General features: G+C 43.3%; 1 protein-coding gene across 2 annotated transcripts in view; it reads right to left on the minus strand.

The window, feature by feature from the left end:
- Positions 1–12,126, minus strand: part of AGAP1 (ArfGAP with GTPase domain, ankyrin repeat and PH domain 1) — a 489,058-nt gene extending 476,932 nt beyond the window's left edge. The window contains exon 1 of one of the 2 annotated variants that reach the window (XM_075934057.1): positions 11,721–12,126. In XM_075934057.1, coding sequence (XP_075790172.1) covers positions 11,721–11,883 — 163 coding nt within the window. In that variant the 5' untranslated portion in view covers positions 11,884–12,126. The remainder of the gene's footprint in view (positions 1–11,720) is intronic. The other variant, XM_075934053.1, reaches the window with a different exon arrangement.
- Between the last annotated feature and the right edge of the window lie 2,013 nt (positions 12,127–14,139).

The raw sequence follows: 14,139 nt of genomic DNA on the forward strand, positions 1-14,139 counted from the left end.
CTCAAAGCTGCATCAGGCAAGCAGAAAATTTCTTGCATTACTTGTTAAAGTAACTGCAATTTAAGTGATTGCACTGCAAGTCTCACTGGACAAAGCTGTAGGCTTCTGAGCCCAAAAGTAAAAATATCATGCATATTACACATTAATGCTTCCAGGAGTCATCCTACTGGATTATTTTCATGCTTGATACAATACTGTGATATATTACAAACTTAAATATTTGAGGCCCTCAAGCATTTTACTAGCTCCTGAAATACAACTGAGGTTAATAAGCTTTATCCACTCATTCTCTGTAGAATGACTTCAAAGTCAAGTTCACATTTTTGTATTTGAACTTAAAGTAAAAGGTGAAAAAAGACTTTTTAAATTTTTGGTTAGCCAGAGTTCCATCTTTTCAAGGACAGATTTGAGACAGGATTCTAGACTGCACAAGACTCCCAGTATGATTTATATCCACCCACAGCTAATCAAGAACTAATGAATCATCCTCTGGATGATTAAGGAAGTTGTGGTGAGGACTTGCACCAGCAGCCTGAAGTTGCAGTTTTCCAGGAGTCTTGTCCAGCAGTTGTGAGCAAACAAACATGAAGGTAAAGAAGTGCAGTGCCAAAAACCTAAGGGTACGTCTACACTGCAAAACACAGAAGCTTTGGGACTGTCCGTTGCTATCTACACTACTAAAACTAACAGTGCAGATATTCCCACGCAGGCTGGTCCCTGGGTTTTAAGAGCCTCCCCCTGGCCACATTTCCGATGCAGGTTCCAGCATGGGTGGGAACTAGGGAAGTTAATGTGCATGGTCACATGCAGGCTCCAGCGCCCCACACTGCTGCCTCTTATCTGGTTCCCTGCGCACACGGAGCTCCCCACCCTCCATCATGCTGCTGCTTCTGAATCAGAGGCAGTAGCATGGGGGGGCAGGCAACAGCGGGTGCTCGCAGAGAGCCGCCACCCCCCATACTGTTGCCTCTGATACAGAGGCAACACCACAAATGGGGGGCATCCCCCCATGTGTAAACAAGTAACAGCTGAAATTTTTGGCAGTTACACATTCACCTACATAAATGCATTTTAATATCCCTAGTGGGAACATTACTAGCCCTCTAGCACAAATCCAAGTCAGCTAACTGTCTCTGAGACATGTGGTCATGGGAATTTTATTTAACAGCTTAGACATACCTTAAGCTTAAGAACTAAGAACAGAGGAATAAATCTTGAGGTAAGTAATACTACCCCATGTGAGCTACTTATAAAATTTGGAGGCAAATGTCTAATTTAGAGCAGGTTGAATATGCGGCTCACATCAGGTGAATAGGTCACTCACATACGAAACGAAAGAGTTTTTACATTTTAAGTAGGAACTTTTGCAGGTCTCACGTTTCACCAATCTAGAAGGTTCATTGTTCTAGAAAGTACTGTGTCCATGAGTCAGGATGAATGTCATGATTCATTTACTGCTGAAAACCAGCATGATCTACTGCTGATGAAGTTAAATAGATGTAAATACTTTCTCCATATAGGCTATACAGATTACATCACTCTAAACTCTGAAGGAAAGGCATTTATCAAATTAGGAAAACAATGTTTTGTCCTAGATAACGCTGATAATCGGTTCTTATGAGAAAGGAATGCCATATCCTTGAGCTATATGGAGCATGAAGTGGAATAGTGGTATGGTTTCTTCAAGCAATGTTTCCATAAAATAAACTACAGCATGAAGGAAATACCCCTAGATGATATAAGGGTAGTTCTAGGATATCTTCTCCTGAAGATATGTATTTTAGTGTAAATTCACTAACAACTCTTCTGCATGAAACGACATCAACACCATCTGACAGAATCAGGAGGAAGGCAGATTTAGTACCCAGCATGTTCAAGCTGAAAGAACTTCCACAAGTTTCAATTACTGAAAATGCATAGTAAGTCCCCAGCAGTTTGAGATTCACATTCTCAAGCCCTCAGTTGTGAAAAGCAGTGATCCCAGAGTAGCTCTCAGATTCTCAAGCCCTCAGTTGTGAAAAGCAGTGATCCAAGAGTAGCTCTCAGATTAAGGCCAAGTAAACTGGGAGGGAAATCAGACAAAGTGCAGTGCTGCAGCAATTCAGCAGAGAGTCTGAATTCAAAGGAACAGGAAAAGAGTCTTAAGTGTCTCTATGGAGGTGAAATATCCCAACCGGCAGATTCCCAAGCATAAAGACATTTAAAGGTACTAAGAATTCAAACACTGAAAACTTTGATTTTGGATTGCTACCAACGGGTCAACTGCAGTCACACTGAGGTAGATAAGATCACAATGGAGCAATTTTACTATGGTGAGTTTGGATTCTTAATCCACTGAAAATTCTGTCTATGCGACTCCACATCAGGCCCAATGTTAGATCACAAAGACAGGACAGCTGTTAACAGAGAAGCACAAAACCTGAGCAAGGGACCAGGAATTCTTGCTTATGTTTATAACTCCAGGAATTCTACTGGTTATGTTTCTTCACCCAAAAAGCAAAGGTAATACACATTTTACAAGGCTGTCCAAGACAAATTATAAAGGATTTTCAAATATTAAAGAGGCTTACGTACTGTGACTATTTTTCCAACTAATGAAAGGACTCAAATCCTTGTTAAAGAAAAGCAGACAGAAGAACAGTTTTTAATCATTATTATGTTTAGGTAGTAAAGGATTAAGATACAACTAACTACTGACGCAATGTTTTTGGAAGTGAAGAGTGAGTCTGACTGTTTAACGAAGGTGCCCGATTTTCTTTCCAGGGAGTGGGATGGTGACTGTTAAGGAAAAAGTCAAGAATGTAGGGTGGCTCTCAGATGGAGCACCCAAAATTAAAAGTCAGCTCTGAAAGTCTTGGGGCTCACTGACATTGCCCTGCAGTTGAAATTACAGAGGTGTGAATAGCAGAGCACACCAAAGTGCGGCACTGTAACCCATGTTCCCTCTCATCTTTTCCATCCATGAGAGGAATGAATATGTGCGCACCAAGGCATGGGCAAATGTGCCCCACCAGCAGAAACAAAAAAACTCGCTGTGGGTGCTCTGCTAATCCAATAGGGCGCATTTCAATCTCTCAAGTGGCCACAAAAGCACACAGCTTATAGGGAACACTAACCCCCACCGCCAACAGGATGTGGTGGACATGAACTAAAAGGGTCCTAAGTTCTAACTGCTGCAGTCATCTTCAAAAGGTGCACACTGCTTTGGAACATGCTGCTATTTACACCCCCACAGACTCAGCTATGGGGCAGTGTAGATATAGCCTTGATCTTAAGATATTTAAAAAACAGAACTGTATGTCAAAATGTGTGTTTTCGCATGTACACTGCTTAGCGTATACAAGATGTATTTGTTAATATAAACAAATTAAAACAATTGGTCTTCAGCACTGTATTTTTAATCTGTACCCAACTCCTTCAATAAGCATTTGATATTCTGACAATAGTATCAATTGAATGTCCTCTTAAAAGATTAATAGCACCTACAAATTTCCACAGGCATTTGTTATTAGCTGAAGAAAAAAATTCTACATTTAGAAAAACACATGCCAGCCAATTAAGAACACATTACTACTGTACATAATTCAACTGTTAGCAGAACATATCCACCAGATAAGAAGGAAACCAAGCAATTTAGACCATTTTATTTTTAGAATTTTCATATGATTTGTAGATCTATTGTCTTAATTTGGCAGGACTGCCTTTTCTTTTTTTGATACAGGTCAATATGAACTATTAATATACTACTCAAGTCAGTAAAATTGCGCACAGACAAGGCTGAACAAATGTGCAATCAAGAACCAACACATCACCCAAACAGGGAAATGAAAAAACAGACAGTTGGATACTAGACCACAAATCTGTTCCCATACAGTGGCAATATAAAAATAGCTTTAATAGAATTTTACTCTGGATACCATACAGTTTCTTACATTTAGACCAGCATCTCTGCTATTTAAAATCATCATTATCATGTCTTTTCACATACACATGGAGAAAGAACATTCAGATCAGACCCGTGAAGGAGAGTCATCGGTTAAGACTTATCCTACACCTTTTGACTGCTTCATTTGAATCCCACTCACTAACCCACCTCCCCAGGACTTACTCTAAGATTTGACATTCATTTAGTCCCCAACCTCCCCTTCTCACAAATATTTATCGTCTTTCCATAACTAGCACTCCCAACGAAAAAAAGCCTTAGACCCATCATGACAAGACTTAGCTCTGAACTAGGAGATGCCTTTTTGTCACTGAAAGCATTGTTAAAACTCATCTCGCAGCCCTATAAGGCTAGAAACAGTATTCCAAATAGGTACACATGCCCGGACATCTGACAGTTAGGGGTAGTCACATTTTAGAGACTTTGCATTTAGTCTTTGAAAACTTGTTTGTTTGGAGAAGCTTTGTATTTATTACATCTATGTTTTTACCAGCTTGGAGCACTCTTCAACCTGAATCATAGTAGCTAAGGCTCATGAGTGTGTATGCAGACAAAAAATTGTTCACACACAAAAAAATTATGGAGTGTCTCAAAAATGTGACATAACCAACAGTTGTGGAAGGTGGTATCAAGGTTTTGCTGTCACTAGGTTGGGATATGCTGCCGAGTATGTTCATTGTTTCCATGACAGGTGCAATGTCCCTACCCACTTTGTGCATCTAGAATCTTTGCACTACACTATCAATTTGCACTCACCTGCTCTACTTCCTTTAACATGTATTCACAGGGTGCATTGTTTAGCAGCGCTTTATAAACAGACAGATCTTCAGACATCTGGTTTACACACAAAAAACCCAGCCTCAGCTCAAGATTTGACAGTATTTCAGTACAAAGTGCTATGGCTGCAGAAGTGTTTAAATTATTCAGTATGGTAATAGGAGAGGCAGCAGCAGCAGCTCAAGTAATGACAGCAATCCAGCCCAAAAATAGAGTGTGAAGAATGAGCAGCACTGCAGGCAAACTACATTTCACTTACATATGATTCTTAAACACTAAGTGCACTTGCATGCACACAGGTGTTTCTTCACTAGTTAGATTGTTCTCCTATTCTCAATCAAAAGCCAGAACCTGTACTTGCAAACCTCATGCATATCAACAATTTTCAGCTATTTTAGTAGCACATTCAATATTCAATCTGAGAAGCCACAGAGCATTTCGGTAAATTATACAGCACACCTGGAAAATAAGTACAGTTTTCCCTCTTCCATAAACTTTGACTCAGTGACCTCTGCCATTTGGTTTCTAGGTTTCAATACCTCAGGCAATTTTTTTTCATAATACTTGTCACCAAAGAAACATCAGAGACAGACAATATTAGACTGCCTTATAATGATGTTGCAGAATCACAGTAAAATCTTGCACTAAGCAATGGGTTTTTCAACTGCCTTCATTTACAGATTCCTAAAAATTTTCAAGTGGATGCGTGGACCCCTTTGGAAAGCTTAGTCTGCAGATCAAGCTGAAAATAACTGCTCTAAAGCAGTGGTTCCCAATCAAAGCTACAAAGACCCCTGAGGATACACAAAGGCCCTCCACAGAGGACATCAACTCATTTTGATATTACCTAGTTTTAGAACAGGCTACATAAAAAGCACTAGCAAGATCAGTACAAACTAAAATTTAAAGTTATATTCTTACTTACTACCTAGTTCTGATATACCTAGTAATGTTTATTTCATAAGTAGGCATGAGTTTACTTTGTGTTTTGCAGCAATTCATGTTTTTTTAATTAGTAACCAGAAGTAACCAACTCCAAAAATGAGTAACACAACTCTGTTTTTCTTCTCTATCGTCAGTCTTAATATCTTCATGTTATTTTCATTTCACACCTGGTATTGAGATACTAGATCTATTCCTGTTGTGGGAATAGTAGGGTGTTCCCAAATCAAGGACTCCAGAGCTAAAAGACAACATGTGGAAGGAGCTGAGCTCACCAGCTTCCTTCATCCTCTAACAGTCCCACACACAAAGGTGTTGCTTCAGGTCCACTGCCCCACAAGTAGTAGGAAGTGAGATTTGAAAGTGACCGGGCACAAGGATACTAAAATTGGGCTTGAACCTATTTTATTAATTAAAAAAAAAGTTAAGTCTTTGCAGCTGCCCTTTAAAACTCACCTTCCCTTCTTCCTTAAATTAGAATGACAGGGTTTGGCTACTCTTAAACCCTGATGTTATTTCTCTAATTATATAATGTGAAAGCAAACAATGAACAATGCAGAGGAAAATAATTTCACATAATTGCTAGAATTTAGTTGATTGCTTCATTCAATTAACTATCATTCTGGAGGCATTAGATCTTTGAATCTTTTAGCTGTTCCACCCTTCTACTTAAAAGGGAGAGAGAGTCACACTGAGCATTCTGGGATACATAGCATACCATTTACCAAATTTAAAGGCTATCCAATTAACACAGGCAAGTAAAATACTCTCTACTTAACCCTCTGCTCACCCTCCCTCCCTCCCTCCCTCCCCCCCCCCCCCCAAAGAAACCCCTTACTTACATCTTAAGGAAGCAAATGAAGGGGAAATCCCGCATTGTTGTAGATCCTTCCCAGAGGTCAATTCAAACGAAACTTTCAACCCCAGGACTTTGGTGTTCAAACAAAAGCAAGTTCAAGCCCCTCCCCAGCACCTGCACACTTGGTTCCTGCTTCTCTCCACCACAGGGGAATCTATGCTGATCAGCAACTAAAGCCATGTTTTAACAAATTAGCCTCACCCAAAACAAACAACTACAAATAGCCACAACTAATAGTTCTGCTATATACTGCATTGGCAGGGGGAAATTTGGTTAATGTGTGTTTGCAGAAAGATAAGTTGAGAGAAGAGTGTGGAAGGTTGTGATAATTGTCTCATGGGTAAGAAGTGTGCCTGTGTATGAAGAATTAGAAATTAAGGAGTAGAAGACAGAAGAAACTTAGAACAAGTAACTTAAGCTGTCAGTTATGTTACATGTAGCAACCAGAAGTATCACAAAGTCTGGTGTAGTAGGTAACATTGATTTAATTACAGACCACAGATCACTAGCTGATGTCCTATAAAACTGCCAAGAATTACTAAAATATTACTGATGCTACAAGAAGCATTCAGTGATTAAGCTTTCATAATCAAATTCTAGGCGGGGCTGAAAACAGCAGGAAAGAGTAGAACATGAAAACTGATTCAATTTCAGAATCTGTATTTCACTTAATTGTATTAACATACCTCTGTAACATTCAGATATTTAAAAACCCCAATACTTTAAGCATCCCAAGATTTATTTGAAAAAATGACTTAACACTGTTTTAAGTCACTGTACACAAAGAATACCACACTTTACTTTCTTCAGTTACTGTAAGGATATCGATAGGTCAATTAAATCAAGTAAAACTAATGAAAACTGGAACTCATTTTAGACTTCAAGTTCAAACAGAGCCTGACTGAAGACAAACACACAGATTTGTTGCCAAAACATATTACACACAAGAACAACAGAACATTTAAGTTTTACTTATAAACAATTTTTAAACAAAACCATTCCAAGTAGCTCTAAGAACCTAAAATCAAACTGACATAACCCAGGCAAAGGTATCCACAAGTTTACAAACAGCAAGATTTTTTGTAATGCTTTAACACAACCTCTGAGAATCATGTAAGGTAAGGAATTTACAGTAATAAAAATTGAATGTGGTATCTAAATACATTTACTTCCACAGAATTAAATACAACTCAAGGTCTAAATGAATGCAAAGAAATTACAACAGAAAAATCACAAGTACCATGGGGTCAATGTCTGTAGCTGGCTGAGTTTCAAGATATTTCAATAGTACTTGTTCCAGCAGCTTCAATGACATAACCTATTGTATCATTTTCAAAAGGTATTAAAGTTAAAAATTAATCATGTCACAATAGCTTTTGAAATTAAAGATTTGTAGTACTTACAATTTTAAAGGGATTTGTTATATGACATTTTTACTCAGCGAGTTCTCAGAACCATGATGTATTTTTTAATTCATTAAAATATGCCTCACTCAGTTATTAGATTTCAGATTCCAAATCCGTTCTAATCTTACTCCATCAGAAATCCAGCAGGAGCAAGTATAGTATTTGCCCAGGTATCAGAGATATCTTTCTCTCTGCTAACAAATTGATTATATCTGCTAAGATACAGGTGGCACAGTTATACTCAATTTTAACCACAATTTGTCATGCCATACCAGTTTTTCTGCAACTATACCCCCAACATTTCACATGACTACCATAGGCTGAACCTCTCTCATCCAGCACTCTCTCATCTAGCAACATCTGTGAGCTGGCATAATTTTAGTTAGCCAGATGTCCACTTATAGATGTGGCTAAGTTTCCACGGTCCCATAAAGTTTGTTTACTGCCACCAGTCTTGGCTCTCAGTGATCTGTGCTATTATTTAGCTCGGATTTACCCTAAACGTGTCTTCTAACAGCCCATTAAGCATTGGAGTTTGGGTCATGCTGCTAGATAATATCGACCTCCTGTGGTTGGGAAAATTCTCCAGTCTGGCACAAGTCAGGTATCAAGGGTACTGGACTAGAGAGGTTCAACCTGTCATAATTACAGTACTATATGCAAGCCATAGCAAGTTATATAATATAGTCACTCACTTTGTTTGTTACTCTCTCAAATGTGTCAAACTTTTAAACTAATTTGAAAGACAACTTTCTTGGGGAAAGTACTTGGAAAATATTTCATAAATATCACTGAGTTTCAAGGAGCTCTGACAGAAGTCCAGACACTTGTTTCTTTTAAACCAAAGGAAGCTGACCTAATATAGAAAGTACAGCAATCCCACACACTGTAGGAAAGTACCAGAGAGCTCATCAATTCTCCCTGAAGATGTCTATACCTTTTAAAGCAAAGTGAATATGAATAAAAAGTGAGCCTATTATTCACTTTAACATTACGGTTGGTTCAATAGAATGTCACCTATCATGCTTCGCTGTTACCAGGAAAGCTCTGAGAACATAAGATTTTAAAAGGTCTTTTTTCATTCATATTTCTCATGATTCCATTTTACTGGATTCCTGACTCATTATCCAACGATGTACAAAATGTTTTGAGAAATTTTTACTCATTGCCTCCAGACCCAGCTTTTGAAGTGCATGGCAATACTGATACATCATCTTAGTTTTATTAGAAACCTCAATGATTTTCATATGAAGTGAGCCAGATATAGGTAATATGAAAAACTGACAAGTGAGAATACATGCATAAATGATATGCTATATAGTTAAGCTACACATGCTGTTTGATTTCACATTCCCTCCAGATGGATCAACAGATTAGTGGAAAAACTGATGCATTATAGAGAGCCTCTTCTAATCTAAAGCCTTGTTAGAGGGTGACTATGCATTTGTTTGCAGCAGGACATTTGCGGCATCTTATCTATAGAAGATGATGCATAACCTGCATAACTCATGTTACCTACCAATGAACATGTTCTAAATCAGGGCATTCTCTCTCCCCACAAGAGAAAAAGTGATAGTACCAAGAAACAATACAGTTGCTTGTGTTACATTCTTCCAACACCACACATTAGTAAGTTTCCACTACCTTCAATGAAAAGCAAAATAGAGGAATCAAATAAAGCAAACAGAACGACAACCATATGCCATGAGTCCAGATAAGTAAAAAGCACTAAAAAGCAAACATGGCAGTATAATGTGTTTGTCTGAACCCTTTTCCTCTCCCATTTCTCTTTTCAAATTCATCAGTGCTATCATTCAATGTTTTCCCATTCAGATATATTGTCAGTCAAACATTAGCTCACTATAACATTATATGTATTCCTCCACTCATAACACTCAGATGGGTAATTAAGTTCTTCAACTAACTGTGCCTTAAAAGCAACTATTCCTATAAGGGGTTTTTGCATTATAGGGGCTTTCAAAAGATGAGTTTTAACTAGCTGTCAATTTCACTAACATGAATTCTGCTTCAGATTAACCATAGGACCACTATATATATTAAAGTTAGAAGCCATAGCTCAGTAATTCCATAACAGTAAAGAGCAAAACTATAGTAAGAGTTTGCAATCGGTGCCCTAAATTTGGTTCAGGTCATCAACTTTTGACTTTAATAGCTTCCTTATCTCATAGTTTTTCTTCCAGTGCATTCCCACACTGCTGCATCACCACATCTAGGAGAAAAACTTTGTCTCAGCTGAGTTTTCAGTCACAATGGACTTTCAGTCATTTGCATCCAAGACAGTTCAAGAGCTCACTCATGATCCTTTAGATATATGCACCTTCACATCTATGAAGTGAGATTAATGCTCTATATTTTGCAGACTCCACACCTATGTTCTTATACTGTGCATACTTGTTGTCTTATAAACCAGCTGTAGATATTGTTTGCCCTTTAATACATCTGAATTAGAATTCACAGCATAAAGGTTTACCACACAGACCACCAAAGACAATTTCTTGCACCAAATCCCTCCTAATGCAGCAAAGTCTCATCCCTTATCCTCCACGCAACCCTGACAAGATCACTATTCTCCCTATCCTGGCAGCAATCTGCAAGCTCATAGAAATAGAAACTTGACTCCACACTGCTCTGCTACTCCTCCTCCCTTCCTTTCTCCCCCCCCCCCCCCAACCAAGCTTGAGCTGGGTGGGAGACCTATGCTGCCCCTTTGTACAGAAACCAACCCCCGCAAATCCCATGCAGAGAAGAGGGAGGTGAGGAACCCAGCACTGAGCATCTTGGTCCTCAAAGCAGTGCAGCCTCCAAGGCAGCCACCCCACAGGCGGTGCAGCAGTCACCAGCAGGCAGGGACCCCAATGCTGGAATCCCCCCCCGACACACACAGTAGGCAGGACCCCAGAGGAGCCCACACCCCCATACACAGCCACCAGACTGCACAGCACAGCAACCCCCCCAACACAGTCCCCCCCATGCAAATCCTCCCTCAATGTACAGACGACTCCCCCACAGACACTGTAGACAGGACCCCCCATGCACACCGCCCCCAATGCACAGCACACACACACACCCGAGACAGCAGGCAGGATGCCCCCATGCAAATACCCCCTCCATGCACAGACAACCCCCCCCCCACAGACCCAGCAGGCAGGACCCCCGTGCACACAGCTCCCCCCCACAGACCCTGCAAGCAGGACCCCCATGCACACAGCCCCCCCCCACAGACCCTGCAGGCAGGACCCCCATGCACACAGCCCTCCCCCACAGACCCTGCAGGCAGGACCCCCATGCACACAGCCCCCCCCCCACAGACCCTGCAGGCAGGACCCCCATGCACACAGTCCCCCCCCCGCAGACCCTGCAGGCAGGACCCCCATGCACACAGTCCCCCCCCCGCAGACCCTGCAGGCAGGACCCCCATGCACACAGTCCCCCCCCCGCAGACCCTGCAGGCAGGACCCCCATGCACACAGTCCCCCCCCCGCAGACCCTGCAGGCAGGACCCCCATGCACACAGTCCCCCCCCCGCAGACCCTGCAGGCAGGACCCCCATGCACACAGTCCCCCCCCCCAGACCCTGCAGGCAGGACCCCCATGCACACAGCCCCCCCCCCCGCAGACCCTGCAGGCAGGACCCCCATGCACACAGCCCCCCCCCCCGCAGACAGGACCCCCATGCACACAGCCCCCCCCCGCAGACCCTGCAGGCAGGACCCCCATGCACACAGTCCCCCCTCCCCGCAGCCCCCCGGCCGGGCCGGCCCGCAGCTCTCACCCTCGATAGCGATGACATGCTCGCGGAGCTGGCCCTGCAGCGCCGGCTCGTCCACCCGCTCCAGCAGCTCGTAGACCGAGTAGATGTTGGGGTGCACGGACTCGAAGCGCTGGATCTCGGCGCGGATGGCTGCCGAGTTGGCCAGCTGCTGCTGGTAGCTCATGGCGCGGCCGCGGGGCTCGGCTCCCCTCCCCGCGGGCACAGGGGCCGCCGCGCCGCACCGCCCCGCGCCGCTGTCACTTCATCGCGGCGGCCCGCGGGGCGGCCAACCGCCCCCAACGGCCGCGCGCTGCTGCCCGCCCGGTGCCGCGAGCCGGCGGGTGGGGGAGGGGCCGGCCACCCCGCGCGCGCTGCACAACCTCCTGCGGCCGCCCCGCGACCGCCGCCGCCGCCACCGCGTCCTGCTCCGCGGCACGCTCCACGCAGGCCACGCCCCCCGCCCCTTACCTCACCGCGCTCCCCTGCCGCCCCGCCCCCCGGCCGTCCCGCCGCGCGGCTCCCTGGGACTTGTAGTCCCTAAGAGGCTCCTGAGCGGGGCGGGGGGAGGAGGGAGGGTCATGGGCGGGGAAAGGGGAGGAGCTAGTGGGGAGGCGAGATGATGGGGGAAAGGGGAGGAGCTAGTGGGGAGGAGGGAGGGTCATGGGGCGAGGAAAGGGGAGGAGCTAGTGGGGAGGAGAGAGGATCAGGGGGCGGGGAAAAGGGAGGAGCTAGTGGGGAGGAGAGAGGATCAGGGGGCGGGGAAAGGGGAGGAGCTAGTGGGGAGGAGAGAGGATCAGGGTGCGGGGAAAGAGGAGAAGCTAGTGGGGCAGTGGAATGAGGATCCAGGGGTTGGGAGGGAGGTGGGGAGAGAGGGGGGGATGATGAGTAGAGCCCTGCCTGGATGAGTTGTATCCCTGTCTGCATCCACATCCGCCAGAATTCTGGTCGATCCCTGCGTTCGCATCCGCAGATGAGGATACCCACACATATAAAATGGATTTCCACAGATTTGCAGGGTTCCAAATACAAAATTCATGTCCACATCAGTATCTGCACAACTAAGCTGCGGATATCCACATCTACATCCACGGAAGTGGATACCCACCGATATACAGTGGATACCTGCTGATATAAAGCCTGAGGAGCACTTGTGATGGCCACCATCTTAGCTAATACGTGGGGCATGAAATCAGGGACCTCCAAAGCTAAAAGTATGAGTTACAAAAACTTGAGTTGAACTCTAATTAAAGATGCCTGGTATCTAATCTATCTAGCTATAGTCTCTAGTATTTCTATTACATTCACCCGTGTACTAAGCACAAAACCAATAAATTGATATTAAAAGTTGGACTGCTGTAGTCTGTGACTGCCCTTCATTCTGGTCTATCTCATCTCAGGGTGCAAACTATTTAGTGACTTTACTTTGTGGCTGCAGGCTGTGTGGGCTGGATGTTTTTCCAGTTTGCCCAGGGCCACTGAAATACTAGAGTTGGTGTTAATCGATAATATAGATCCCTTCACCCAAAGATCACGGATACCAAATGTGCATTTTAAGCTAACACCCTATCAACACAGCATGGAACTGACTTCTGTCCTAATGCTTAAGAGTACGGATCTATCAGTAAGATGACTAACGAAAAGTGAAGTCACACCAAAAGACAAACTCTCAAGCTGGAGGAAAATAATAAGTGGTGTTCCTCAGGGATCCGTCTTGGAGCCAAACTTTTTTAAATACGTTCACTAATGATCTTGGCACAAAAATGGGGAGTTTTCTAATGAATTTTGTGGAAGACACAAAGTTGGAAGGTATTCCCAGTACAGATGAGGGCTAGGATATCCTAGAAGAAGATTTGGATGACTTTGTACATTGGAGTAAAAGAAATGGGAAGACATTTAATAGTTCAAAGCTCAAGTTCATATGCTTAGGGACTTCCAACAAGAATTTTTGCTAAAAGCTGGAGATTGATCACTTGGAAGTAACAGAGGCAGAGAAAGAGCTGGGTGTATTAACTGACCACAGGATGGCTATGAGCCACCAGTGTGATACAATTGTGAGAAAGGCTAATGTGATCCTAGCATGCATCAAGGGAGGTATTTCCAGTAGAGATAGGCAGTGTTTCCTGTAAGCTGAATGCTTGGGCAGCCACCCAGGAGAGATTCAAATGCTGTCCAACTGATCAGCAGCGCTTCCACAGGCTCACACCCTGCAGCATCTGTTACAGCTAGTGGTGCACATGCCTTGGTGCATATAACAAAATTCATTCTGCACACGGATGGAAAAAATTTAGAGGGATTACCAGAGATAGAGAGTGTTAGTACAAGGTGCTGATCTCATCTGGAATACTATGTGCAATTCTGGTCTCCCAGGTTTAAGAAAGATGAATTCAAGTTGGAACAAGTGCAGAGAAGGGCTACTTGGATGATCTGAGGGGAAATAGCA

This window comes from Pelodiscus sinensis, chromosome 7, assembly GCF_049634645.1.
Source record: "Pelodiscus sinensis isolate JC-2024 chromosome 7, ASM4963464v1, whole genome shotgun sequence".
NCBI lineage: Eukaryota > Metazoa > Chordata > Testudines > Trionychidae > Pelodiscus > Pelodiscus sinensis.